Source organism: Sphaeramia orbicularis, chromosome 7 (genome assembly GCF_902148855.1).
Source record: "Sphaeramia orbicularis chromosome 7, fSphaOr1.1, whole genome shotgun sequence".
Taxonomy (NCBI): Eukaryota; Metazoa; Chordata; class Actinopteri; order Kurtiformes; family Apogonidae; genus Sphaeramia; species Sphaeramia orbicularis.
In genome coordinates this window covers 202,387-227,868 of record NC_043963.1, presented here as the reverse complement: position 1 = coordinate 227,868, position 25,482 = coordinate 202,387, and the positions used below count along the sequence as shown (strand labels likewise).

The 25,482-nt window shown below is 40.9% G+C and overlaps 2 protein-coding genes across 7 annotated transcripts in view; both read left to right on the top strand.

Annotated features, from left to right (window-relative positions):
* The first annotated feature begins 813 nt into the window (after nucleotides 1-813).
* On the top strand, nucleotides 814-21,242 carry LOC115422357 (succinate dehydrogenase [ubiquinone] iron-sulfur subunit, mitochondrial-like). Of its 4 annotated transcripts, none has more exons than XM_030138646.1 (9): nucleotides 814-956; nucleotides 2,524-2,657; nucleotides 3,095-3,180; nucleotides 3,569-3,705; nucleotides 4,457-4,573; nucleotides 4,679-4,780; nucleotides 5,603-5,725; nucleotides 5,795-5,906; nucleotides 21,229-21,242. In XM_030138646.1, the coding sequence occupies exons 1-8, from the start codon at nucleotides 891-893 to the stop codon at nucleotides 5,873-5,875; spliced, it is 846 nt and encodes a 281-aa protein (XP_029994506.1). In that variant the 5' UTR covers nucleotides 814-890; the 3' UTR covers nucleotides 5,876-5,906; nucleotides 21,229-21,242. The 4 variants fall into 4 exon arrangements, with proteins under 4 accessions (XP_029994506.1, XP_029994505.1, XP_029994504.1 ...); XM_030138645.1 differs by lacking the exon at nucleotides 21,229-21,242 and adding an exon at nucleotides 6,612-6,622; XM_030138644.1 differs by lacking the exon at nucleotides 21,229-21,242 and adding an exon at nucleotides 5,945-6,250.
* LOC115422355 (cation-transporting ATPase 13A2-like) overlaps nucleotides 7,826-25,482 on the top strand; it is a 113,000-nt gene continuing 95,343 nt past the window's right edge. Inside the window, exons 1-9 of one of the 3 annotated variants that reach the window (XM_030138638.1) lie at nucleotides 7,826-7,929; nucleotides 14,912-14,988; nucleotides 17,750-17,917; nucleotides 19,715-19,773; nucleotides 19,860-19,926; nucleotides 20,236-20,315; nucleotides 21,375-21,452; nucleotides 22,375-22,444; nucleotides 22,575-22,709. In XM_030138638.1, the coding sequence (XP_029994498.1) occupies nucleotides 7,917-7,929; nucleotides 14,912-14,988; nucleotides 17,750-17,917; nucleotides 19,715-19,773; nucleotides 19,860-19,926; nucleotides 20,236-20,315; nucleotides 21,375-21,452; nucleotides 22,375-22,444; nucleotides 22,575-22,709 (747 nt within the window). In that variant the 5' untranslated portion in view covers nucleotides 7,826-7,916. Of the gene's footprint in view, nucleotides 7,930-12,648; nucleotides 12,720-12,739; nucleotides 12,794-14,911; nucleotides 14,989-17,749; nucleotides 17,918-19,714; nucleotides 19,774-19,859; nucleotides 19,927-20,235; nucleotides 20,316-21,374; nucleotides 21,453-22,374; nucleotides 22,445-22,574; nucleotides 22,710-25,482 lie in introns of those variants that run through there. The other 2 variants (XM_030138639.1, XM_030138641.1) reach the window with 2 other exon arrangements.

Here is a 25,482-nt window from a genome sequence, read left to right as displayed (position 1 = left end):
TACTGACCCTGGTTCTGTACTGACCCTGGTTCTGTAACTGACCCTGGTTCTGTACTGACCCTGGTTCTTTAACTGACCCTGGTTCTGTACTGACCCTGGTTCTTTAACTGACCCTGGTTCTGTAACTGACCCTGGTTCTGTACTGACCCTGGTTCTGTACTGACCCTGGTTCTGTAACTGACCCTGGTTCTGTACTGACCCTGGTTCTTTAACTGACCCTGGTTCTGTAACTGACCCTGGTTCTGTACTGACCCTGGTTCTGTACTGACCCTGGTTCTGTAACTGACCCTGGTTCTGTACTGACCCTGGTTCTGTAACTGACCCTGGTTCTGTACTGACCCTGGTTCTTTAACTGACCCTGGTTCTGTACTGACCCTGGTTCTGTAACTGACCCTGGTTCTGTACTGACCCTGGTTCTGTACTGACCCTGGTTCTGTAACTGACCCTGGTTCTGTACTGACCCTGGTTCTGTAACTGACCCTGGTTCAGCAGCAAAGACAGTTGTGAAAGAGCCTGAACTATCACACCTTCAAGGACCGTGGGACATTTGATTTTCCCCTATCAAACCGCCGACACGTACGACCAAATAAAATCCCGCCTTTCTGTCTAAATCTGAAATAAAGATGATCATAGTGTGTTTGGTGTGTCAAAACTGTGTTCAAGGTTTTTTTTTTTTTTTTTTTTTTTTTTTTTTTTCCATTTGTTTTATGTTTTCTGTAACATGTGAACTGAACAGGATGAGGAACTTAAAGGCAACATGACGCACTCGTACGCTCTGACGTCACATAACTCCTGGAGGGCGGGGCTGTGTTACGTACCCGCTGTGATGTAAAGTGTTGAATAAAAGCAGAACAGTCAGTTAAAGGTGTTCATCTGAGCAGAGCAGGACCATGTCTGTGAGCTGGGGCCCTCTGAGCAGGACTGTGTGTGCTGTCCACAACTGTGGAGCCATGGTGGTGAGTACGAAACCCGTCTGAGGTATGCTAATGTGTGTATGCTAATGTGTGGAAGCTAGCCCACAGTCAACAGAAGTGTGTGTGTGTGTGTGTGTGTGTGTGTGTGTGTGTCCAGCTGCAGCAGGTTGGACTGTCCCTCCAACTTTCTTTCTTTCTTTCTTTCTGTCTTTCTTTCTTCAGACAGGGCCAATGCACAAACATGAACCTTAAACAGGACACATGTAGTGCTCTGGTGCTCATTTCCACCCGTAGTTCCTGTTCAGGCTGATGTTAGCATTAAAAAAACAGACGTTAATTAAAACTGAAACATTAAAAACAGTTAAAAAAAAAAAAAAAAAATCCTATTTATAAGTCCGTCTGTGTTAAGTGTAACTGGACTGGACTTGTGTGTGTAGTTTGGACAGTCCAGTGGGACAGTGTCCCCCTCCTCCCTCTGGCAGAAGACTTCAACAACATGGATACAAGTTTAGAAACAGCCGTGGAAGTCAAAGTGGACACATGAGGACAGATGTGTGTCCTCTAACATGAGGACATGTAAATGTTATGAGTGCTTTGTGTCCTTTCTTTGTGTTGGAGTCAGTTAGGTAACCACAGACTGCCAGTGATGTAACAGCCTGACTGCACTACAGCAGAGCTAACAGCAGGGGGAGACAGGAGCACACACTGGACTGAGTTGAACAGACACATACAGTGGACTGGAACTGTTGAGGAAAAATGTGAAGGACCTGAAATGTCTTAAGAGAAGTATGTGGAATTGTACCAATATTCAATCTGTTATTAAGTGTTCTGTGTATTTGTAGATCCACTGTGATCTGTAAGTTGTGATGCAATTGTATAAATGATAAACTGAGGCAGAATATTTTTCAAATTGCGCTTTTTTTTTTTTTCTTAAGAATTTTCAAATTGATATTTCTTCATGTTATGTTCAAGTACGGTTCATAGATGGAAACATTTTCATCACGGAATTTGACTTTTTCACTCAAAAACAGAGAAGAAAACTTTGGAGTTGACATTATTTTTATAAGTTTTTATCCCATTATTTCTATTAGAGCTGCCACTGATTAATCGATTTGGTGCTTGAAGTGAATGGAAAAATTCACGATTCGATTAATCGACTTGAATTGTTTGAAGGGAAATATTCTATGTCAGTTTTCCTGAATTGAAGCTTCTTTGTGCATCACAATAAGCGTCTGTGTGAAACACAACAGTGGAACCAATGTTTAACAGCAGAGAAATGAAGGAAACAAAGCTGAAGATTCAGGAGAACTGTGGTGGAGTGATTTTTTTTGGATCACTTTGAGTCGATTAATCGGTTGCAGCTCTTATTATTTATATTATTTGACTGGTCTGGTCCACTGTACATCAGATTAGGCTGAATGTGGAACTGAACTAACATGAGTTTGACAGCCCCGTCTTATTGTTTTCCCTCATCCTTACATACATGGTGCTGGACTCTGTACTTCTTGTACATATTTTATTTGTGTTGTTTCTTCTCATTGCTCTTCCAGTTGTAGCTCCACAGTGTTTTTTTTAAATGGTTCATCTTCCCTCTGTTTTTGTGATGCAGATGGTGCGCTACGCCCAGACGGCAGCGGCTCCGGCTCCAGCACCCAGGATAAAGAAGTTCCAGATTTACCGATGGGACCCCGACACTCCAGGAGACAAACCACGAATGCAGACATATGAAGTGGACCTGAACGTGTAAGACATCTGAGCATGTGCACAAACAGACCAGTACTTCAGAATGTTCTGCAGGTGTATAACACACACACTGGTCCTGTCATGTTCTGAGCATGAGAACAAACTATGGAAGTAAATCTGTGTCATCAGATTTTGGATTATAAAAGACATTGAATTTATAGCACTGAATTTTTTTTGCAATGAAATTAAGTATCAGAATTATTTGTCTCTGAATTCAACTATGTTCATAAATTTAGAATTAAAAAACTTCAGATGCAGTAAATTCAGATACTTAATTTCAGTGCAAAAAAAAAAAAAAAAATCAGTGCTAGAAATTCAGTGTCTTTTATAATTCCAAATCTGATGACACAGATTTACTTCCATAACAACCGTCCCAGTACTTCAGAATGTTCTGCAGGTGGATAACACACTCTGGTGCTGTCGTGTTCTTCACACAGCTGTGGTCCCATGGTGTTGGACGCCCTCATCAAGATCAAAAATGAGATGGATCCCACACTGACGTTTAGACGCTCCTGCAGAGAGGGTGAGAGTCCACATGAGACCAGAACCACATACGGACCAGATCCAGCAGTACCACATGGACCCGTGTCCTGTCCAGTATTGTCTGTGTTTAAACTCAGTAACTGATCTGTTTAATACATGTATGAACAGGGCTGAGTCAGAACTGTCACATGACACATTTAAGGGTAAAAATACTGAAACTCCTGCTGCGACACAGACTGAAAATGAACCTGATTTTATTGACTTGATTCAAATGTATAAAACATGCTGTTCTCATCAGAAATGGATTCTAAATGAAACACAGGCCAACTTTAATACCTGACACTGATGTTCCCTGTGGCTGGACCTGGTCCACACGTGAACCTGATCAGTCCACAATCTGTTGTTTGATGTATTTTTTCTTTTTGCAGGTATCTGCGGCTCCTGTGCCATGAACATCAACGGAGGAAACACGCTGGCATGTCTGAACAAAATTGACACAAACACAAGCAAACCGACTAAAATCTACCCCCTCCCACACATGTATGTGGTCAAAGACCTGGTTCCTGTAAGTGTTTTGTAATTCTAAATTTATGAACATAGTTGAATTCAGAGACAAACAATCCAGATACTTAATTTCAGTGCAAAAAAAATCAGATAGTACGAAAAGTGACGGACCGTGAAGTGTTGTATGGTGCCGCTAGCTAAAATTGCTAGAGCAAAATAAATTGATTTTTATCAATCTGACACTGAAAAATATGAAAACGACGGGAATTTGATCCATAATTTTTATCTGTTTTAGTAAGTTTTGTAAACACACAATACAGTTTCAGTTAGTTATGGTGTTTTAATTCTAGTTTTTATTTATTTCAGTTAACAAAAATGTGTTTACAATTCTAGTTTTGGTCATTTCATTAGTTTTTGTTAACGATAATAACCTTGGACTGTACTGCAGTAAAGCAGGTCCATGGGGGTGGACTGGACCCCCCCTGTGGTTGAGGACAGTCCCTCTGGACTAAAACACATCCAGGAAAGTGGTGGGAGAAGGTTTAAGAGCGACCAGTGCACACACATTTGACACAAATAAGAAAAGAAATCTGTCAGAATTCATCCTTTGTCACACTTTGATGTTGTTCCCTGTATTATCCACTTCAGTTTCTGTCAAATATTCAAATACTGGTCTGTTGCACTTTAGAGATTTTGTAAATGAAAAGTGCATTCATTCTTATTCTTACTTTTATTTTTACTCTTACTTTTCGTCATATTCCTATTATTACTCTTATTCTTGTGTTTATTCTTATTCATATGGTTTCCACCAGGACATGAGTAACTTCTATGCCCAGTACAAATCCATCGAGCCCTACCTGAAAAAGAAGGACGAGTCTCTGGAAGGGAAGGACCAGTACTACCAGTCTGTGGAAGACCGACAGAAACTGGTACGGCAGCAGCAGCGACACAAACGCCTGCAGAATGAAAGGAAGCACTGTCAGCTGTTGAACAGGTGGACATAAAAGTGTCCTGTCTGTGTGTGTGTCCGACAGGACGGACTGTACGAGTGCATCCTGTGTGCCTGCTGCAGCACCAGCTGTCCAAGCTACTGGTGGAACGGAGACAAGTACCTGGGACCGGCTGTCCTGATGCAGGTACCACCCCCAAATATATACATAAATATACAGACAAGTACCTGGGACCGGCTGTCCTGATGCAGGTACCACCCCCAAATACATACACAAATATACAGACAAGTACCTGGGACCGGCTGTCCTGATGCAGGTACCACCCCCAAATATATACACAAATATACAGACAAGTACCTGGGACCGGCTGTCCTGATGCAGGTACCACCCCCAAATACAGACAAGTACCTGGGACCGGCTGTCCTGATGCAGGTACCACCCCCAAATATATACACAAATATACAGACAAGTACCTGGGACCGGCTGTCCTGATGCAGGTACCACCCCCAAATACATACACAAATATACAGACAAGTACCTGGGACCGGCTGTCCTGATGCAGGTACCACCCCCAAATATATACACAAATATACAGACAAGTACCTGGGACCGGCTGTCCTGATGCAGGTACCACCCCCAAATATATACACAAATATACAGACAAGTACCTGGGACCGGCTGTCCTGATGCAGGTGGGGGGGGGACCCCACAACCCCCCCCAATAAACAAACAAATAAATAAACTCTCAACTCAGAACTCTGCTGTAGAGGATGGAACGCAGACACTGATCAGATCACTGCTGTTCTCAGATCAAACTGATCAGATGATCCTGTTTATATGATCAATAGTAATCAGATTACTGCAGACATGATAGTGATGGAGTACTGGTGTGGATGTAAATGGAATCACTGATGTCTTCTTGGACTGACATCACTGTGACATCATTGTGACATCACTGTGAACAGAACTGAGTGTTGACCGTCTGTGGTGTTTCCTGTTTCCTGTCAGGCGTACCGCTGGATGATCGACTCTCGTGACGAGTTCACAGAAGAGCGTCTGTCCAAACTGCAGGACCCCTTCTCCCTGTACCGCTGCCACACCATCATGAACTGCACTAAAACATGCCCAAAGGTACTTCAGCACAACACAGGCAGCGGCTGTCACATGTACAGGTGTGTTTGAACTGTGTGTGTTCCACAGGGACTGAACCCAGGAAAGGCCATCGCAGAAATTAAGAAGATGATGGCCACGTACAAAGAGAAGAAAACTGCAGCTGCATGATCATGTGACGACCGACGGCAGAGAGAGACGAGTCCAACGCAGAAGAGTGGACTGAAACCAACAGCAGAGAGAGACCGGTGGACTGAAACCTCCAGTGAAGAGCTGGAAGGAGAGGGAACAAACGTGTGCATGGACTCATGATGAAGCAGTTCAACACTGTCAACCCAACATTCTGGGTTCTATTGGAACCTGTTTGGAATAAAACCTGCCTGTGTCGGTGCACCGGCCCAGGCCTGTTCTCATGTATTTACTCTGTAAATATTTAAATGTGTGCTCATTCAAACTGTGGAAGTTAAACTAGAAGACAGAACAGACGTTTGTGTGTGAGTGGTGGCAGACGGCGGTAAAAGCAGAGGTGTAAATAATAAAAGTATGTCCCACTGCTTCAGCCTCAGAGTGGTTTTGTTGTTTTAATGTTCAGAAGTGTTTCATAAACCTGGACCTGGTATTCTGGACCCCCAGGGCCAGTGCATGTGGACTCTGGACCCCCAGGGCCAGTGCATGTGGACTCTGGACCCCCCAGGGCCAGTGCATGTGGACTCTGGACCCCCCAGGGCCAGTGCATGTGGACTCTGGACCCCCAGGGCCAGTGCATGTGGACTAACACTGATGCAGGACTTCCTGTAGAGGGCGCTCTTTATCTGTTCTTTGGACAAATCTAATCTTTCCATCAAAGCTCTGATGCACTTGGATCCACAGTTCTGAAGTCAGGAAAAATGCATCCTCAAATGTAAAGAGGAGACGTCCTGTTGGTTGGAGGTCAGAGGTCAAAGGGGCGTGTCCTTGTGCATGTGGATGTGAACATGTACTGTTCATCTGCATCAAACCAAAGGCAGGACCTCCAGGTTTGGAAAACAGTTGAACAGGTCCAGCTGTTTCCTCCTGCTGATGTGTGTGGACAGTTTAGGAGCTGTGAGGAAGTCTGAAGAATACCTGCTTTAGGGGATGGGACTAAAAGGATATGTTTAGTTTTTTTAAATTTAATTTTTATTTAGTTTGCTCATATAAATGTACATCCATAAACATATCCAACCAAACATGCCTATATGACATATATGAAAAAAACCTAGATATCTGCAGTAGATATCGACTACAATGAGAGTCACAAACCAAACCTAAATGATGCTAACGCTAACCCACCACAGCTTCGATCAGGGCTGTCCAACTCCTGTTCTGTCAGGTTCCACATTCAGCTCAGTTTAATCTGCAGTGGGCCGAACCAGTCAAATAAGAACAAAATAACCCAGAAATGACTACTGACAATTTTTTATATTAAAAAAAATAACATAAAATTATAAAAACATTTACATTTTACAAACTTTCCAAACAAAAAAGATGTGAATAACCTGAAAAAAACAGATATTTATGAAGAAAAATAAGAAGAAAAAATTGATCAACTTATGATTTCTACGTGTGCGTTACAGATCAGATCTACCACGACACTGAACAGGCAGAATATTGTTAAAATTGCACTGATTTTTCTGTGGACATTCCAGGTTGTTCATATTTGTTCAAGTTATTGATGTTTTATTTTTAAAGGAGATCAGAGTTTAATGTTCTTTGCAATAAATCAAAGAGAAAAAACTGGTGTTGAGGCATGATGTCATTAAACCCAGAAGAACATTTGGAGTCAGTATTTCTCGGTTATTCTGCTGTTATTTTCCAGTTTCACCCCTTGGCTGTTCTCCTCTTCTGCACTTGGTCAGGTCCTCCTGTGGGTCCCACTGGACCCTCTGGTGGGCCGGGTTTGGACCCCGGACCACATGTTTGACACCTGTGGTTTATATGTGGAAATATGGAGAATAAACCTGTCCATGAGCAGGACTGGTGTTCCTTTAGTTCTAAACACGTGTTCTTTGGTTTGTTCGTAACTCGTTGGTGTCTGTCCAAACCTGGGGACGGCTCTGCGGGTTTTTGGTCCTCGTGCCTTTCCGTAGTGTGTGTGTTTAAACCGGACTGACTGAAGGAGGACCGGTGCGGTGGTTCTGTCCGGTATGAGGGGAAAACAAGGCCATGCGAAGGCTGTCTGCGAGACCTGAGGATGGACAGGACGGGTGAGTGTGTTAGAGAAGGACGGAGACAGACACACAGACAGAGGACAGGACAGATGTGTGTGTGCGTTAGCCCTTAGCTATTAGCATCCAGAGCTAGCTGCATGTTCAGCCACAGCTCCTGTCATGTGTGAGGCACTGCTGTCCAACTCCTGTTAGTTCACTTCCACACTCAGGCTAATGTGAGCTGAGGTGGGCCAGACCAGTACAATGACAGGATACAAACTTAGAAATAATGTCAACTCCAAAGTTTTTTCTATGTTTTTGAGAGAAAAAAGTAACATTTCGTAATGAAAATGCTTACATCTACGAACTGTACTTGAACACAACATAAAAATATATGAACAACCTGAAAATTCTTAAGAAAAATAAATGCAATTTGAACAATATTACACCATAGTTTATCATTTATACATGTGCACCACAACGTACAGATCACAGTGGATCTACACATACATAAAATATTTAGGAACAGGCAGAATATTGGGTTTCTATGTTTTTATGCTTTTCAGCTAAAATGTCCTTAGGGGTCAAATGAGTGTCCATTTGTGTCCAGAACAGTTGTCCTACAGTCATAGAAGTGTGTGTAAATAATGCTAATCCATTTGTGCACAGACTACTGATATTCTCTGACAGTGGAAGCTCTATTTTCATAAATATTGGATTTGGAATAGCACGTGCATGTGAAAACTTTTGCTGGTGGACGGACGTGACATTACCCATGATGCTCTGGTCAGTCCCAGTACTTTATTAGGAATAAACTTCTAGACTTCCTATTGCTAATTGTGCTCTTCTTCATAAATGTTGGTATTGTGGATCTAAAACAATCCCAGCTGACACAAAAACACTAAATGTGTCAGTGGACGGATGTGACATGGTTGTTGTGGATCCCATCATACTGATGCTCTGCAGCCATGTCAGCGTTTACACTAATGATCCCTGTGCAAAAACTAGGAGCACTATTATTTATTGGATAGTTTAGCATCAGACTAAAGAGGAAAGAACAATCTAGAATTGTTGATTGCTTGATTTGAAATTTTTTCACATTTTTGTATTCCCAAGACATGGGAGCATTAGAAAATCTGGGCTAAAGTTGAATCTGAAAATGTTCCTGAAATAACCCCCCCTCTACCAGCGGTTTGTGCCTTCTTCAGCTGACTGGTCTTGTGTCTTGTGTCCTGTTAGTCAGTCGTCAGCTAATTCATTTCCTTTTTTCTGAGGCGATCACATCTTGGAAGGTGAAACTGAAACTCCTCCACTGTCTTAGATTTATCGGCTCATGCACGCTTTGGAAACTTTCTGACTTTGAAATGCTTGGATGTGTTTGGGCTGTGTGTTTTTTATAAGAGGTCAATGAATTTGTCACCTGAAACCACCTGAAATGCAACACTAGGACCCACCACTGCGGTGTTGGAGTTTTTTTTTAAAGACAAAAGTTCAGCCCAGTGCAGTTTATAAACCTGATCTGATATTTGTGTTGTTACATCAGCAGTGACCCACTTCCACATGATTATCATAGTCATGTGAAGAATGATGGTGACTCAGCTCTCAGATAGTGTTGAATATTTATTTAAACAGGTCGGTTCAAACACAAAGGACAAATAATCACCTACAGTTTATACTATTTTACTCAGTACTTTACATCTTATCATGAATACACTCCATTATCTGTTAGCTAGCATGTTTATTTAGCTACACTGTAAACAAAAATCTGTAATTTAACAGAATTTTCACTGTTTATTTGACAGATTTTTCTGTATTTTTCAGATCCAGGAAAATATCAATGAAATGACAAAAACAGACTGTGATTTTACATGTCAAATGGAAAAGAACAGGAAAAAACTGGAACTGTCAAGAACCATAACATTTCAATTTTTTAAAATAATTTTTTTTCTTTTTTAACAGAAAAATACAGTTAAAATACATTTGCAAATGTATTGTAATTTCACAAATATTTATTTTCTATTTATGAGATTAAACTGTTAATTTAAAGTTTAATACTGTAAAAAATAAATAAATAAATAAAAGGAGATAAAATTACTGACAATGAATAACAGAAGTATTAGTTCTGTCAGTTGAACCAGACTTGTTTGTTCATTGACAAATATCTTGTGTAATTACAGGAGGTTTCACAACAAAAATGTTGAATAAATGTATTTTTGTGAATGTATAACATGTATAAGCACTGATAAACTGTCCAAATACAGTTTTTATCAGTGGATTGGACAACTGAGTCTGACTGAAAATTATTTATATATATATTTATAGGGAATTGGATTGTTTTAATACATGTAAATATTCTTTATTAAACATTAAAAAGTCAAAAAAATTGCAAAATCTCATGTAAAGTTAGGGCAAAAAACTGTATTTGAATTATGGAAAATTACCGTATTTATATGAGATGTTTTTTTTCTGTTATTTTACAGTATGTTTTTTGGCACTCCTGCTGCTGGAATAAAACTGTTTCTTTGTGTTTTTTTTTTTTTTTTTCCCGTGTAGTCGTTTCCAATTCTTTGTTTACTTGTATTAGTCATCAGACATAATTAAATGTAGGCTAGGCTATGTATGTTTTAATAACAATTTATTTTATCATTTTTAAGACGACTTGTCAAGTTAAAATGCCAGCCTTTCCTTTTGGTGGTATCACATTCACTAATAATAAAACAGTAGTCTAGAAGTAAATGCTAATGTATGCTAACATCTGTGCTAACTGACAGAACTAACAGCTGTTCCGCTGAATTCTGCTCCCCCTTCTTATATTAAGTCAGCCATGAAGGAGACAATGTGCACCAAATTCACCCTGTCACAATTTGCTGACAAATGCTCCCTGCTCACCCTGGCTCATTAATTTTCTCCTTTCTGACTGTAGGGTATGAATTATTATTATTATTATTATTTTTTATTTATTTGAACAATGAACAATTGAACAGTATATTTCAGCTAAAATGTCCTTCAGGGTCAAATGAGTGTCCATTTGTGTCCAGAACAGTTGTCCTACAGTCACAGAAGTGTGTGTAAATAATGCTAATCCATTTGTGCACAGACTACTGATATTCTCTGACAGTGGAAGCTCTATTTTCATAAATATTGGATTTGGAATAGCACGTGTATGTGAAAACTTTTGCTGGTGGACGGACGTGACATTACCCATGATGCTCTGGTCAGTCCCAGTACTTTATTAGGAATAAACTTCTAGACTTCCTATTGCTAATTGTGCTCTTCTTCATAAATGTTGGTATTGTGGATCTAAAACAATCCCAGCTGACACAAAAACACTAAATGTGTCAGTGGACGGATGTGACATGGTTGTTGTGGATCCCATCATACTGATGCTCTGCAGCCATGTCAGCGTTTACACTAATGATCCCTGTGCAAAAACTAGGAGCACTATTATTTATTGGATAGTTTAGCATCAGACTAAAGAGGAAAGAACAATCTAGAATTGTTCTTTGTGTCTAAAAATGCTTCTTATTGTAAAAGTGTTGATGTAAACAGTGCTGTGTGCCATTCTTCATGTATGTGTTGGTGGAACAGAAGCAGGATGGATCAGCACCATACTCCAGATTGAACCTGTACAAATAAAACATGTGATATGGAGGAGAGAATCTGGGAAGAAAAACTGGGGATCCAAAAGAAGAGAAGATTTGTTTTTCAGCTCAGTTCAGTTCAAATAGAACTTGTCCATTTGTGACATGAAAATATAGCATTAATTGTGCTGAAATGGTTCATTTTGGAGCTGAAAACATAGTTCATATGAGCATCAACATGTTGAACAGAACTGAAATCCTGTCCATTTGAACAACTGTCATTTACCAACACAAAGTTCCTTTGGATTCACTGAGACTGATTTAATATGAACACAGACACAGAAGAGCTGTGAGCACATGTAGACTGTAGATAACACACATGTAGACTGTAGATAACACATGTAGACTGTAGATAACACACATGTAGACTGTAGATAACACATGTAGACTGTAGATAACACACATGTAGACTGTAGATAACACATGTAGACTGTAGATAACACATGTAGACTGTAGATAACACATGTAGACTGTAGATAACACACATGTAGACTGTAGATAACACATGTAGACTGTAGATAACACATGTAGACTGTAGATAACACATGTAGACTGTAGATAACACATGTAGACTGTAGATAACACACATGTAGACTGTAGATAACACATGTAGACTGTAGATAACACATGTAGACTGTAGATAACACATGTAGACTGTAGATAACACATGTAGACTGTAGATAACACACATGTAGACTGTAGATAACACATGTAGACTGTAGATAACACACATGTAGACTGTAGATAACACATGTAGACTGTAGATAACACACATGTAGACTGTAGATAACACATGTAGACTGTAGATAACACATGTAGACTGTAGATAACACACATGTAGACTGTAGATAACACATGTAGACTGTAGATAACACACATGTAGACTGTAGATAACACATGTAGACCATAGATAACAGACATGTAGACTATAGATAACACACATGCTGCCTACAGCCTGCTGCTGGGCTCCAGTTTTCTTCAGGAGCAGAATTCAACACAACACCTGTGACTGCTGTTCATGTGTGAGCGCGTGCAGTGCGCGTGAGCCGGTGCCATGTTCTTTTAGAGTTGTCTTAGTCTGTGTATCCGTTTATACCGGTGGACTGGGATGGGCCGAGCCCAAAAGAAAAGGAAAAAGGAAAAAGGAGGAGGAAATAGGCCGTTGAACAGGTAGACGGGAACCGGAGCAGGAGGAGGCACGCGCAGGTAGGTCCAGGAACAGGTGGGGTTTGACCAACTTTAAGGTTTTTCTTAACAGGATATCCTAAAGTTAGCTTTAGGTGAGTGTGTTTTCCTCTTAAATGCGGTTAATTCCCTCATATATTTGTCGTTTTGTGGTTTGTTTGACGTTTCTTTTGGAGGCGGAAGCGTCGCGCGAGCTTTGTTACTTGTTTTGAATGACTTTACGACACTTTGTTGTGGTTTCCTCCTTATCTCCTAGTTTATCACATTCACGATAACATTATTGTAAAACCTTTAACGAGATGTATGTGTGTGCTCGTAAACCTGTTCATGTTTCTCCAGGTGTCTGTGTTTACTCAGCTGATAGTTTCAGGGTGGGTTTCCCAAACACTGACCCCGGACCCAAAACCGGTCCGGACCTGGTTCTGCTGGGTCCACAACATACACTGTGTGGTCCTTAAGGCATATTTTGTAAGAGTTTTATGTTTTCTTGTTAGTTCGTTATTGTAGCAGTGTGTTTGGATAATGTTAAATAAGCAAGACAGTTTGAAAAGTACGTTAAACGTGAATTTCACTGAATTAATTTTGTCATACGCAAACTTTCGGTTCACGATCTATCTCTTCCGGTTTTAGTAATATGCACGAACTTTATTTCGAAGCTCATCTGTACTCATTCAAAACGCTCCCAAATCATCCTAGTCCATACTGTACAAGACACTGAATACACAGTTCTAATTTGACTGATGAGTTGATTTTCTTTTCTTTGACAAATGTGTTTATTACTATTTAAAACTTTACAATTCTTATATACAGTTACTAAATCTTTACTTGTTAAAAGCTTTAGATTCTATTGTTACATCACAAATCAAACAACAAAAATAACCTGAACAGAGAACCTGTGATTAAAGTGGAACCTTTAGTCTGATGACAGTGTTGGGATCAAGGTTCTAATAGTTTGGGATTTTTCATTCTAGTTTAGTTTTATTTAGTTTGGACTTGTATTTCTGATTCAGTTCATTTGAATTCGTTTTTAGAGCAGGTTTGCTAGTTTTTATTAGTTTTAATTTTTTTCTAAATACTTAGTTGTAGTTCAGTTGTAGTTCAGTTGTAGTTCAGTGGTCTCTTTTCTCTTCTTCTCTGTGCTCCTATTCAAATCAATCCCAGACAGGACTCTGCTGCTTTAGTCTCCATGTTTCCAGGTAGAGTGGGGACCAGAAGACGACTGGAAACCACAAGTGAACACAAGTGACGGAGCAAAAAGTGTCATATGGAGACAGCACAGAAAACTGAGAGAGACAAAGAAATCCATTGAACATCAATCTGACATTGACAAAGACCAAAACCAAGGGAATTTGATCCAGAATTTGTATCTGTTTTAGTTAGTTTAGTAAACACACAATACAGTTTCAGTTAGTTAGGGTTTTTTCTTTTAATTTCCTCCTTCAGGAGGTATTGTGATCACTTTGCTTTGTGTGTTTGTGTGTCTGTTTGTTCATCTTTAGTGTAAAACTCTTCCACCCATCTTTCCCAGATCTTCCCCACAGATAGGCCTAGGCCCTGGGACCAACCCAGTCCATTTTGGTCCCAGTAGGACAAAGTTCAAGGTCACAGCAAGGTCACAACATCTACAGTTTTCCATCTGTCATCACTGAGACATTTTCCAAAATTCATCCAAAATTCCAATCGACTCTGATTCTCCTCCAGTTGGATCCACCTGTAGCTTAGAACAATCTCTTGTATGTGGAACTAAATTGTCCATATCCACTGTGGAATGTGGACTCTGTGGACATTTACACTGAACACTGAAAATCCCATTTCCCACACATTTAAAATTAGAACTCAACTAATATTGATGTGAATTGAATCTAATTGGACAGACACATGACTGGGACCAGATTCAACTGTTTGTGTGTATGGAACAACCTGGAAACTGTTGGATTTAAACAAAGAGTGGATCCACACATGCACAGAGTTCAGGGTGAAGGAGGAGCTCTGAGTTCTGAACACTTGTTGTTTTTATTTATTTCAGTTAATGAAAATGTTTTTTCAGTGCTAGTTTCGGTCATGTTGTAAGTTTTTGTTAACGATAATAACCTTGCCCTGAACCATACTGTCCAGCTGACTCTTGTGTGTGTGTTGGTGTGTCGTCCACATGACCAGTGCAGCAGAGGCCCTTGTTGACCATATCTGATCCTGTGTGTCCATGTGTGTTGTAGGCAGCGTCCAGGAGCCCCAGGTCCAGCTCCCATCAGCCCGTCCATCGGACCCTCTGCTCCATCCTGACTCACATATGGTAAGAGGCTTCTCACTGTTTCTACCTTTAGATTTCAGACTTGGAATGTGAGAAACAGGAACAGTGTGGACGGCAGACAGTCTAATTTAGATGTGTGCCCAGCTGTCACCTGTAGAAGAGGAACAGACACATGGGTCACATACATGAGCTTAACCTCATGTTATAATTACACAAGTCAGATCCACACATGGACTCCAGTCTGTGGACCGGTTGAATCCAGGTGTTTGTGTTCTAACGGCTCTGGGATCCAGAACAAGAAGGACTAATGTCAGAATACAGCTGGATATTATGGGATAGATATCAGTGCGTTGGTTCGTTTGGGTTCAGTTCTTCTCTTTGTTTCTAAAATGACTCAGATGGTTTGGACTGAATTTAGATCAACATTAATTTATTTTTTTTTCTCCCTGACTCTGATTTTCAGTGTTCTTCCTCTAAATGTCTCTAATATTTGTCCTGCTCTGACTGTAAATACTAATTTTCTTCCTCATCGAACCATCTACTGTCATCACATCTGACTGAGGAAGACAAATCTACCATTAAACTCCAGTCAAATACTAATGTTTCTCAACTCTATGGACATAAATTATTCTACTGTCTAAAGCCCATGACCATATGCCCACCCCCCCCACCCCCCCATAGTCTACAGGAGATGTTTGAGTCCAGGCAAAGGAATTATAATTTAAGGGGTACTGAAAGCTACAAGAAAATGAAGTGTAGAACAAACATACAGTAAAAAGCCAGTGTATCTGTGTTAGAGGGTCCATCTGTGGAATAATCTGGAACAAAACTGAAAAGTGTCTTCTTCAATCTGTGCATTTAAAAGGATGAATAAATCCACTATAATAACAAAATATAGAACATTATAGAAGTACGCATAAAATAAGACATTATTGTAGTTAATTGGTTTTCATGATAAGAAGATACTATCATATTTATTGATCACTGTATTTGGAGTAAATATGTAAAGTGCATATAAATATTATAGTTTATATTAAAAACGGTTGATTATGTAAATCTGATTGTGTGTGAGGTGACTAAAAAAGTGTACATGAAGGGTTTGTGTTATTGTAAAAATATACAGAGGAAAATGTGTGTTAACAAAGCAAAGGATGTGGATTTAATTTGATAGTTAGTTTGTAAAAGGGGGTGGAGTCAATAAGTTTTACTTCTGGACACTCCTTTTCGAGTGCAGAAAAATTTATTTATTTATTTTTTACCATGTTGTATGATTCTTTGTTGTCTGGTGATTCTATGAGCTCAAAATAAAACTACTACTACTACTAAATCTGTGGACACATCATGTCTCCAGCTGTCAGATGTCCTGTTCAGGAGGATTGGACACACAAACATCAATATTAATAATCAATAGGATATCTATCCCATAATATCCAACTGTATTCTGACATTAGTCCTTATTGTTTTGGATCCCAGAGCCCTGTTAGAACACAAACACCTGGATTCAACGGAAACACAGACTGATGGACACATATGAGTTAGACAGTTTTGAATCTGAGGATAAGGACGTTCATGTGTGCTTTTGGACGTTCAGCTGTGCTTTTGGACGTTCAGCTGTGCTTTTGGACGTTCATGTGTGCTTTTGGACGTTCATGTGTGCTTTTGGACGTTCAGCTGTGCTTTTGGACGTTCAGCTGTGCTTTTGGACGTTCATGTGTGCTTTTGGACGTTCAGCTGTGCTTTTGGACGTTCATGTGTGCTTTTGGACGTTCAGCTGTGCTTTTGGACGTTCATGTGTGCTTTTGGACGTTCAGCTGTGCTTTTGGACGTTCAGCTGTGCTTTTGGACGTTCAGCTGTGCTTTTGGACGTTCAGCTGTGCTCTTGGACGTTCATGTGTGCTCTTGGACGTTCAGCTGTGCTTTTGGACGTTCATGTGTGCTTTTGGACGTTCAGCTGTGCTTTTGGACGTTCATGTGTGCTTTTGGACGTTCATGTGTGCTTTTGGACGTTCATGTGTGCTCTTGGACGTTCAGCTGTGCTTTTGGACGTTCAGCTGTGCTTTTGGACGTTCAGCTGTGCTCTTGGACGTTCATGTGTGCTTTTGGACGTTCATGTGTGCTTTTGGACGTTCATGTGTGCTTTTGGACGTTCATGTGTGCTTTTGGACGTTCATGTGTGCTTTTGGACGTTCATGTGTGCTTTTGGACGTTCATGTGTGCTTTTGGACGTTCAGCTGTGCTTTTGGACGTTCATGTGTGCTCTTGGACGTTCATGTGTGCTTTTGGACGTTCATGTGTGCTTTTGGACGTTCATGTGTGCTTTTGGACGTTCAGCTGTGCTTTTGGACGTTCAGCTGTGCTTTTGGACGTTCATGTGTGCTTTTGGACGTTCAGCTGTGCTTTTGGACGTTCAGCTGTGCTCTTGGACGTTCATGTGTGCTTTTGGACGTTCATGTGTGCTTTTGGACGTTCAGCTGTGCTTTTGGACGTTCATGTGTGCTTTTGGACGTTCAGCTGTGCTTTTGGACGTTCATGTGTGCTTTTGGACGTTCATGTGTGCTTTTGGACGTTCATGTGTGCTTTTGGACGTTCATGTGTGCTTTTGGACGTTCATGTGTGCTCTTGGACGTTCATGTGTGCTCTTGGACGTTCATGTGTGCTTTTGGACGTTCATGTGTGCTTTCAGATGTTCTCTGTAACTGGTCCCTCAGGTGCAGTTGAAGCTGTGACAGTGCTTTAATTCCATCCCAGTGGAGCAGGTTTGCATCCATAACTCTGTCCTTCCTGGTGTCTTGTGTCTCCTCAGGATGTGAAGGGTTATCAGTGGGTGCGTTGGCGGCTGTGGCTGTGTCGTCTGATGGCGCCGCTATCCTTGGGTCTCCTCCTCCTCGTCTTTCACTGGCGTCCACGTCTGTCCATCCTGCTCCGCTGCTGCTCGTGTCCTCTGGCTCTGGCAGATATTCTGCTCATCAGAGTGAGAACTAACTCCTGCTGTCCAGATCACTGTGTCCCACTGTATTTTTGAAAAGTTACTGAGATAAAATGACTGTTCTGGTTTATTATTTCAGTGGATGAAAGGTACAGAGCTGTGAAAGATATATTTTACCCCTTCTTGATTTCAAGGTTCAAGGTTACTTTATTTATGGAAGTAAATCTGTGTCATCTGATTTTGTATAATAAAAGACACTGAATTTCTAGCACTGATTTTTTTTTTTTTTTTTGCACTGAAATTAAGTATCTGATTTTTTTTGCATCTGAATTTTTTTAAATTCTAAATTTATGAACAGTTGAATTCAGAGACAAACAATTCAGATACTTAATTTCAGTGCAAAAAAAAAAAATCAGTGCTACAAATTCAATGTCTTTTATAATTCAGAATCTGATGACGCGGATTTCCTTCCATATTTTTTTTCTACCCGTGGGTAGGTTTGTTTTGCAGACATAGTGATTGCATTTGGCGTTACAGCATAACACACATTGAACCTATTCAGCAGGTACTTGATCGAGTGTCCAGACAAAAAGTGCTCAGTGTTCCACTATTCAACAGAACAGCAGCATGGATAAGGAAAAGACTAAAATAAATAAATAAACTCCTCAGACCCGGGAAATGTCAGCAAAATACCAGCTTTTGTTGTTTTTATTAAATCAGTGCCTGTATTGGAAACATCAGGATGCAACATTTTTTTCAGATGCAGTTTTTAACATTTTTATGGAATGTTCTTTGTGGTGGACAGTTTTCTTTTTTTTGTATAAAGTTGTGAAACTCTTGTCCGCAAATGTGGACAGAAAACCCTGGCTCTGTAACAATATGACAATTTCATATTACGGTTATTGTGACCAAAATTATCACGGTTATCATTATTATTGTGGTATTATTGAAATTGCGCTCAAAATGTTCAAAAAGTACTAATACACACACTGAAATAATTTAACCAAGTTGTATTTAAAAAAGAAACAAAAAAACAAATCTAATAACAGTCCCAATGTCCCTTCTGTGTCAGAAACATTCCAATATTAACCCTTAGTGGTCTGAGTCTATTCTGTCTGTTTTTCAGTCCTTTTGATTTGGCCTTTATATACTATAGAAACAAATGTTTACTATACCCATGTTTGGGATCTGTTTTTTCAGCACAGCGTCATCTATATCATCTGTCTGTTATTTTTTCACTTTAACCTACTATAAAAACACAAAAGAACAAAAAACACACAAAAAAATTGATAAAATCTGATTTGAAAAATGTGTATAATTTATTGCATAAATAACACACAGATGCTTAACGAACCTTTTCACAGACTTTAAAAGTGAATATTGGTTCCAAATATTAGGTATAGAAAATTAAAATTGTAATAAATTAAAACTATACTCAAATATTTGACATTAAAGCAGATCTGTACATAGGGTTTTCTCCCCTAAAAGTTCAGTAATCAAACACAGTTATCATGAGATTAGAATTTAAATGGTAATACTAACCGTCTGTGATTTTACTGCGGTTTATCATACCAATACTGAGGCCTCTTGGCTTTAATTATATAGATGCTGTACATGGACTTTAGAACATTCACACCAACACCTTTGATGTATCTGTAGCTGTTTACTTTTCAGTTTTGGGGAAATAAAAATCCTTATTAGACTCTTCCAGGTAGATTCCCTCCACGTCCCAGCGCTTGTTGACAGTATTTCAGTGGACTGTGGTCTAACCATCAGCTCCAGATCCAGATTCTTTCCTTTCCAGCCCTGGTCTGATCATAAACTGGTACTTTTTCCTTTCAGGACAGTTTTGGTGAGCAGCATGTGGTGGAGGTCCTCACAGAGGAGATGGATGAGGGCAGGTCAGACACAGGCCTCTGTTGAATTAAAACAGCACATTTTACTACTGGACTGTGTGCAGACGTGCACTGTGGGCTTTGTGTTTCAGCTGGGAGATGTTTGGAGAGATGGAAGACACCGAATGGAGAGACAATGTGGAACTGTACAAGGAGAAGGTAAGGGGGGTGGGGTAGGGTGGGGGTATGTACAGCATATTAGGGATGCACCATAAGTGTTTTTTACTACCAATAACTTCCTGCTGCTGGTCACCAACCCCGATACCTAACACCAATAGTTCCCATTGTTCCAGTTCTTTCACTCTTATTTCAGTGTAAAACTCTGCTCTGGTCCATGCTGTGTTTACCTCCCACTGGGTTCATGCACAGTGAAAGTTCAACCCTAACCACAGGAACACTGGGACAGTTATTGTGCATCCCAACTGCATATGTGCTCTGTAAGACTCACATCATTCTAATGTGTTCCAGAAAACTCTCCTGCGCTACTACCTGTATGAGGGGCTGCGCTACGTCTGGTTGGACAGGAAGGGAGCCTACTGTCCAGTCAGGTACTGAGGGGGAGGGGCTTAAACACTGGAAATCTGGGAACCAATTGGATTTAAGATGACTTCAAATGATGCAAGTAGGGAGTCTAATGTTAAACACCAAAGGTCTGAAAGGCCCATGGTCTTGTTTTTGTCACTACTTTATTGTATCACCACACTGTAATACTTCCGTGGAAATGGTTTGCAATTAATTACCTCCACCAAGGAGGTTCTGTTTTTGTCGACATTGGTTTGTCTGTCTGTGTGCAAGGTAACTCAAAAAGTTACAGATGGATTTGGATGAAAATTTCAGGAAATGTTGATACTGGCACAAGGAACCAATGATTAAATTTTGATGGTGATCGGGGGGTGGGGGGGGGACTGATCTACCTTGGCGGAGGTCTGCGCTCTCCAAGTGCTTTTCTAGTTTATTATTGGGTTTATAATTACGGTTCAGACATATTAAACTTTTAGCCTCCTAACTAGCTTTTTACAGACATTTCTGACACAGCCATAGACTCAAGGATGATTAGAATTTGGTGATTTATTTATTTTTAAAGAAAAAATGTATTCATTAATTTATTTCATTTTACTTATTAGAGCCGAACCGATTAATCAATTAGGTGCTTGAAGTGAATGCAAAAATTCACGATTTGATTAACTGACTCGAATTGATTGAAGGGAAATATTCTCTGTCAGTTTTCCTGAATTGAAGCTTCTTTGTGCATCACAATAAGTGTCCATGTGAAACACAGCAGTGGAACCAATGTTTAACAGCAGAGAAATGAAGGAAACAAAGCTTTGATTCACAGAAGGACACTCAATCGCCCAAACTGGAGTATAAAGACATTAAATTCAGAGTTATAATGAAAAACAAACAATGAGAAATTATGTACAACACTCTAATTATGATGGATAAACAGTTTGTGGTGTACAGTGGACAGAGACAGAAGTTTGTACCAGTCATTAATACACTTAATACTTTCCATTCTTCCAGCATCATCACTGCATGTGTGTATGATCTGAGTGTGGGCAGACATGTGTATTAAATGACCTTTGACCTTCTGCTGCCTTTGTCCACAGTGTCCTCAGTGAGGACTGGACCTGCAAGGACCTGCATGGATTCCAAAGGGGTCTGAGTCTGGAGGAGCAGGTCCTAAGGTACTAAAGGATGCATTTAAAAGCACATTAAAGGGTGCATTTAAAGCACAGGTGTCAAACATGCGGCCCGTGGGCCAAAACCGGCCAGCCAAAGGGTTCAAATCCAGCCCACGGGATGAAATTGTGAAACGCAAAAATTACATTGAAGATGTTAATCATTGTAGTTCAGATTCCACATTCAGACCAATATGATCTCAAGTGGGTCAGAACTAGTAAAATACTATCATAATGTCCTAGAAATAATGATTTTTTTCCCCTTTATTTTTGTGTAAAAAAAAAAGTAAAATTACATGAAAATATTCACATTTACAAACTATACTTTTACAAAAAATGTGAATAACCTGAACAAATATGAACCAACTGAAATGTCTCAAGAAAACTGAGTGTAATGTTACCAGTTTTCTGCCTCTTACTAAATGTTTTGTGTGTTTGTAATTGTAATTAAAGTTGCAATGCACATGTGTAAATGATAAACTGAGGCAGAATACTGTTCAAACTGCACTCAAGACATTTCAGGATGTTTGTAAATTTCCCTACGGGATGAATAAAGTCTATCTATCTATCTATCTATCTATCTATCTATCTATCTATCTATCTATCTATCTATCTATCTATCTATCTATCTATCTATCTATCTATCTATCTATCTATCTATCTATCTATCTATCTATCTATCTATCTATCTATCTATCTATCTATCTATCTGTCGTTATTCAGGAAACTTCGTCGATGTAAACATTTTCATCATGTAATTTGTACATTTTTCACTGTTTTTATTTGACTGGTTCTGGTCCATTTCAGATCAGATTGGCCTGAATGTGGAACTGAACTAACATGAGTTTGACATCGCTGATTTAAAGGAACAAATAACTTTATTTAAAGGAGTCCTACTGACATGTTGTGTCTTTTTTATGTATTTTAGGAGACGTATCTATGGTCCAAACCTTATAGATGTCCCAGTGAAGTCTTACATGAGGCTTCTGTTTGAAGAGGTGACACACACACACACACACACACACACACACACACACACACACATTCACAGTGGCTTCTATCATTGGTTTTTTTAGGTGTTTATATTTTATCCACTCCTTTGTTCTGTCCCTTTTTCTGCTTCCTCAGGTCTTGAATCCATTTTATGTGTTCCAAGTGTGCAGCATCATCCTGTGGACCATCGATAATTACTATTATTATGCCTCATGCATACTGATTATCTCCATCCTGTCCATTAGTATTTCACTCCATGAGATCCGTAAGGTAAGGCTGTAGAAACAGCTGTTAAATCTGCTGTGATTTAGCTGACATGTTTGGGTTGGATATCACTGTTAAATAGGGCTGTGTGTCGGCAAGAATCTGGAGATACGATGCAAATCACAATACTAGGCTCACCATATGATATATCAATTTTTATAGCAATTTTTTGTTTCTTTTTTAAAAATGATTTTTTCCTGGAAGAATTGAATTACAGCAGAAATCTGCACAAATCCTAAACACATTTGTATTTGATCCCAACAGGATCTAATGTTCTATCAGCAAATGTTCAAATTGTGTTCAAACTGAAATTCTGTTTTCCAGACATTCCAGTTTCAGATCCTGTTCAAATGTTCAGATTCTATTAGTTCACAACTAACATCAGAACAGGATTTGAGTTCAATCCAAACAAAGGAACCAACATCTGCCTCTCAGACAGAAAAAAGTGCTTTTGAGATGATTCAAATACCCATTATTTAATAAAACAGTGTTAAATAATAATAAATAAGATAGAAATTAAAATGAAAAACCAAAAAAAAACAAAAATGAACCTCCACAATACCTGCATTTGAATAAATACCTAAAAATATTGATACAGTACTTTGTAATATTGATACAGTATTGTGAAATGAAATATGGTGATATATTACAGAACTGATATTTTCTTACAGCTCTAATAATGACTCCATATTTTCTTCTCGGTTTGATGTGAAAAAAATAACCTTACATTATGTCTATAGATAATGACAACTTCAAATGTCTGTCTTTGTTTAGTGCAAAAAATCACATTAAATTCTGAAAATATTTCCTTTTCCAAACTCTCCTGTACCAATAAAATGTGAATAACCTGAACAAATGTGTCCAACCTGAAATGTCTGTATTAAAGCTCTACCTACTGATGTGGCATTTCTCACAGCACTTAGTAAAAGTTTGAACATGAACAACCCGCCTCCCTCCAAAGCTCCACCCACTTCCCTCTGCCTGAGCTCTGAGGCTCCTCCTCTCTCCTCCTCTCACGTGATGCATGCGGAGGAAGCAGGGGTGGAGGTCTGGTCTGCTTCGGTGCGTCCGCAGACCCCTCCCTCAGTAATCAGATACATCATCCACCTGCTGCGGGCCCACGGCCCCTGTTCCATCAGTAGACCCTGTGTTTAAGGGTGTGGTCTGGTCATTGGCTTGGGGCTCACCTGGCTGCATTGCTGGGGGGTACCGCCCTCTGATGAATGATGTGTGCGCATGGGGATTGTGGTTGGGGGGGGGGCTGGGCTAGCCACTCTCTTGCCCGCCGCAGGTCATGTTGGGACCGGGAAAGATGTGTTTTATGCGGGCATCGGGGGTGTGGTGGTTGCTGGCGGGGTGGTGGACCGCGGTGGGGTTCCTGGCGGCTGGTGTTGCTGCCCTGGGCTGTGGTTGGTGCTGGGGCTGCACTCGGGTGCCGCGCCTAGGGGGGACTCACGGCGGTGCTGCTCGCTGGGGGGGGGGGGGGGGGGCACTCCGGATACGCATGTCTGGTGTGTGCAGGTGGGTGGGAGGGGCTGTTTATGGGTGTGGGTACATGTGTGGGTATGTGTGTACATGTAGATGTGTATGTGTGGGCATGCATGTGGGTAGGTGGGTGTATGGGCATGGGTGGAGGTGTTTGTGTGTGTGTGTGTGTGTGTGAATGGTCAAACATGTGGGATGGGTGGTGTGTATGTCTGGGAGTCAGTGGGTGTGTGTGTGCATATGCTTGTGTGGGTGAGTGGGGGACTGGGGGGTGTGTGGGGTTTGGGGGTTGGGCTTGGTGGGATGGGGGGGTGGTCCTCCGGGCCCCCAGGGCGCTTGGCTGTGGTATCGGGGTGCGCACTGGCCTGCAGCGGGTGGCGGTCTGGGCCGGCCTGGCTGCCCGGTGTGCTGGGTGGGACCCCTGCCCGGGGAGATGGGTGGCTCCTGGGCTTGTGGACCAGCGCCTCGCCTGCCCCTGGGTGGCCGGCCCCCGGCGGGGGGGTGGTGGCCGGCGTCCCTGGCCTCCTGCGGCCTGTGCTCGGCTGCTGTGGGGCCTCTGGTGGGGGCCTCCCTCGACCATCTTCGGGGTGGGCACACTGTTGCCTCTTGGGGGGGCGGGCTGGATCCCCCCTCTCTGTGGTGTCTGCTGGATGGCCGGGCCTGGGGGCCCTCTGGGTCGGTCCCTGATCCTTGGGGGGGGGCGGTTGCATGTGTGTGTTCTTCACCTCAGTCTGTTTGCCTGGTTCACTCTGTCACAGCAGATGAATGAGAACAACTGATGTGGAGATCTGGTACTGGGATTATCTGTTATAGGTATTATTTGTGCGAATGTGGTATATGACATTTTGTTCATGCTTTCTTATATTCTTCATTTCATAGGTCTTATGTATCTCAGACAGGTCACAGAATTCCTCTCCCAAAATAACCTCCTTGACATCAACCAATCTGGCTTCAAAATCGGCCACTCCACTGAAACGGCTCTGTTGTCTGTGACAGAAGCCCTGAAAGACGCTAGAGCAGCAGCCAAGTCTTCAGTACTCATTCTACTGGACTTATCAGCAGCATTTGACACTGTCAATCATGATATCCTGTTATCCATACTCTGGAACATGGGCATCACAGGCCACGCCCACTCCTGGTTTCAATCTTACCTTACTGGTCAGTCCTTCAGTGTGTCCTGGCTAGGGCACACATCTGCAGTTCACCGCCTCACCACGGGGGTCCCCCAAGGCTCTGTGTTGGGCCCCCTCCTTTTTGCCATATAAGTAAGTAAAGTAAAGTAAATTTTATTTAT

Excerpts from the sequence above, each read along its gene's own strand:
- LOC115422357 (XM_030138646.1), top strand. The coding sequence starts at position 891 with ATGTCTGTGAGCTGGGGCCCTCTGAGCAGGACTGTGTGTGCTGTCCAC. Across the intron at positions 3,181-3,568 it reads TAGACGCTCCTGCAGAGAGG|GTATCTGCGGCTCCTGTGCC; the intron begins GTGAGAGTCCAC and ends TTCTTTTTGCAG. Across the intron at positions 4,574-4,678 it reads TGGAAGACCGACAGAAACTG|GACGGACTGTACGAGTGCAT; the intron begins GTACGGCAGCAG and ends TGTGTCCGACAG.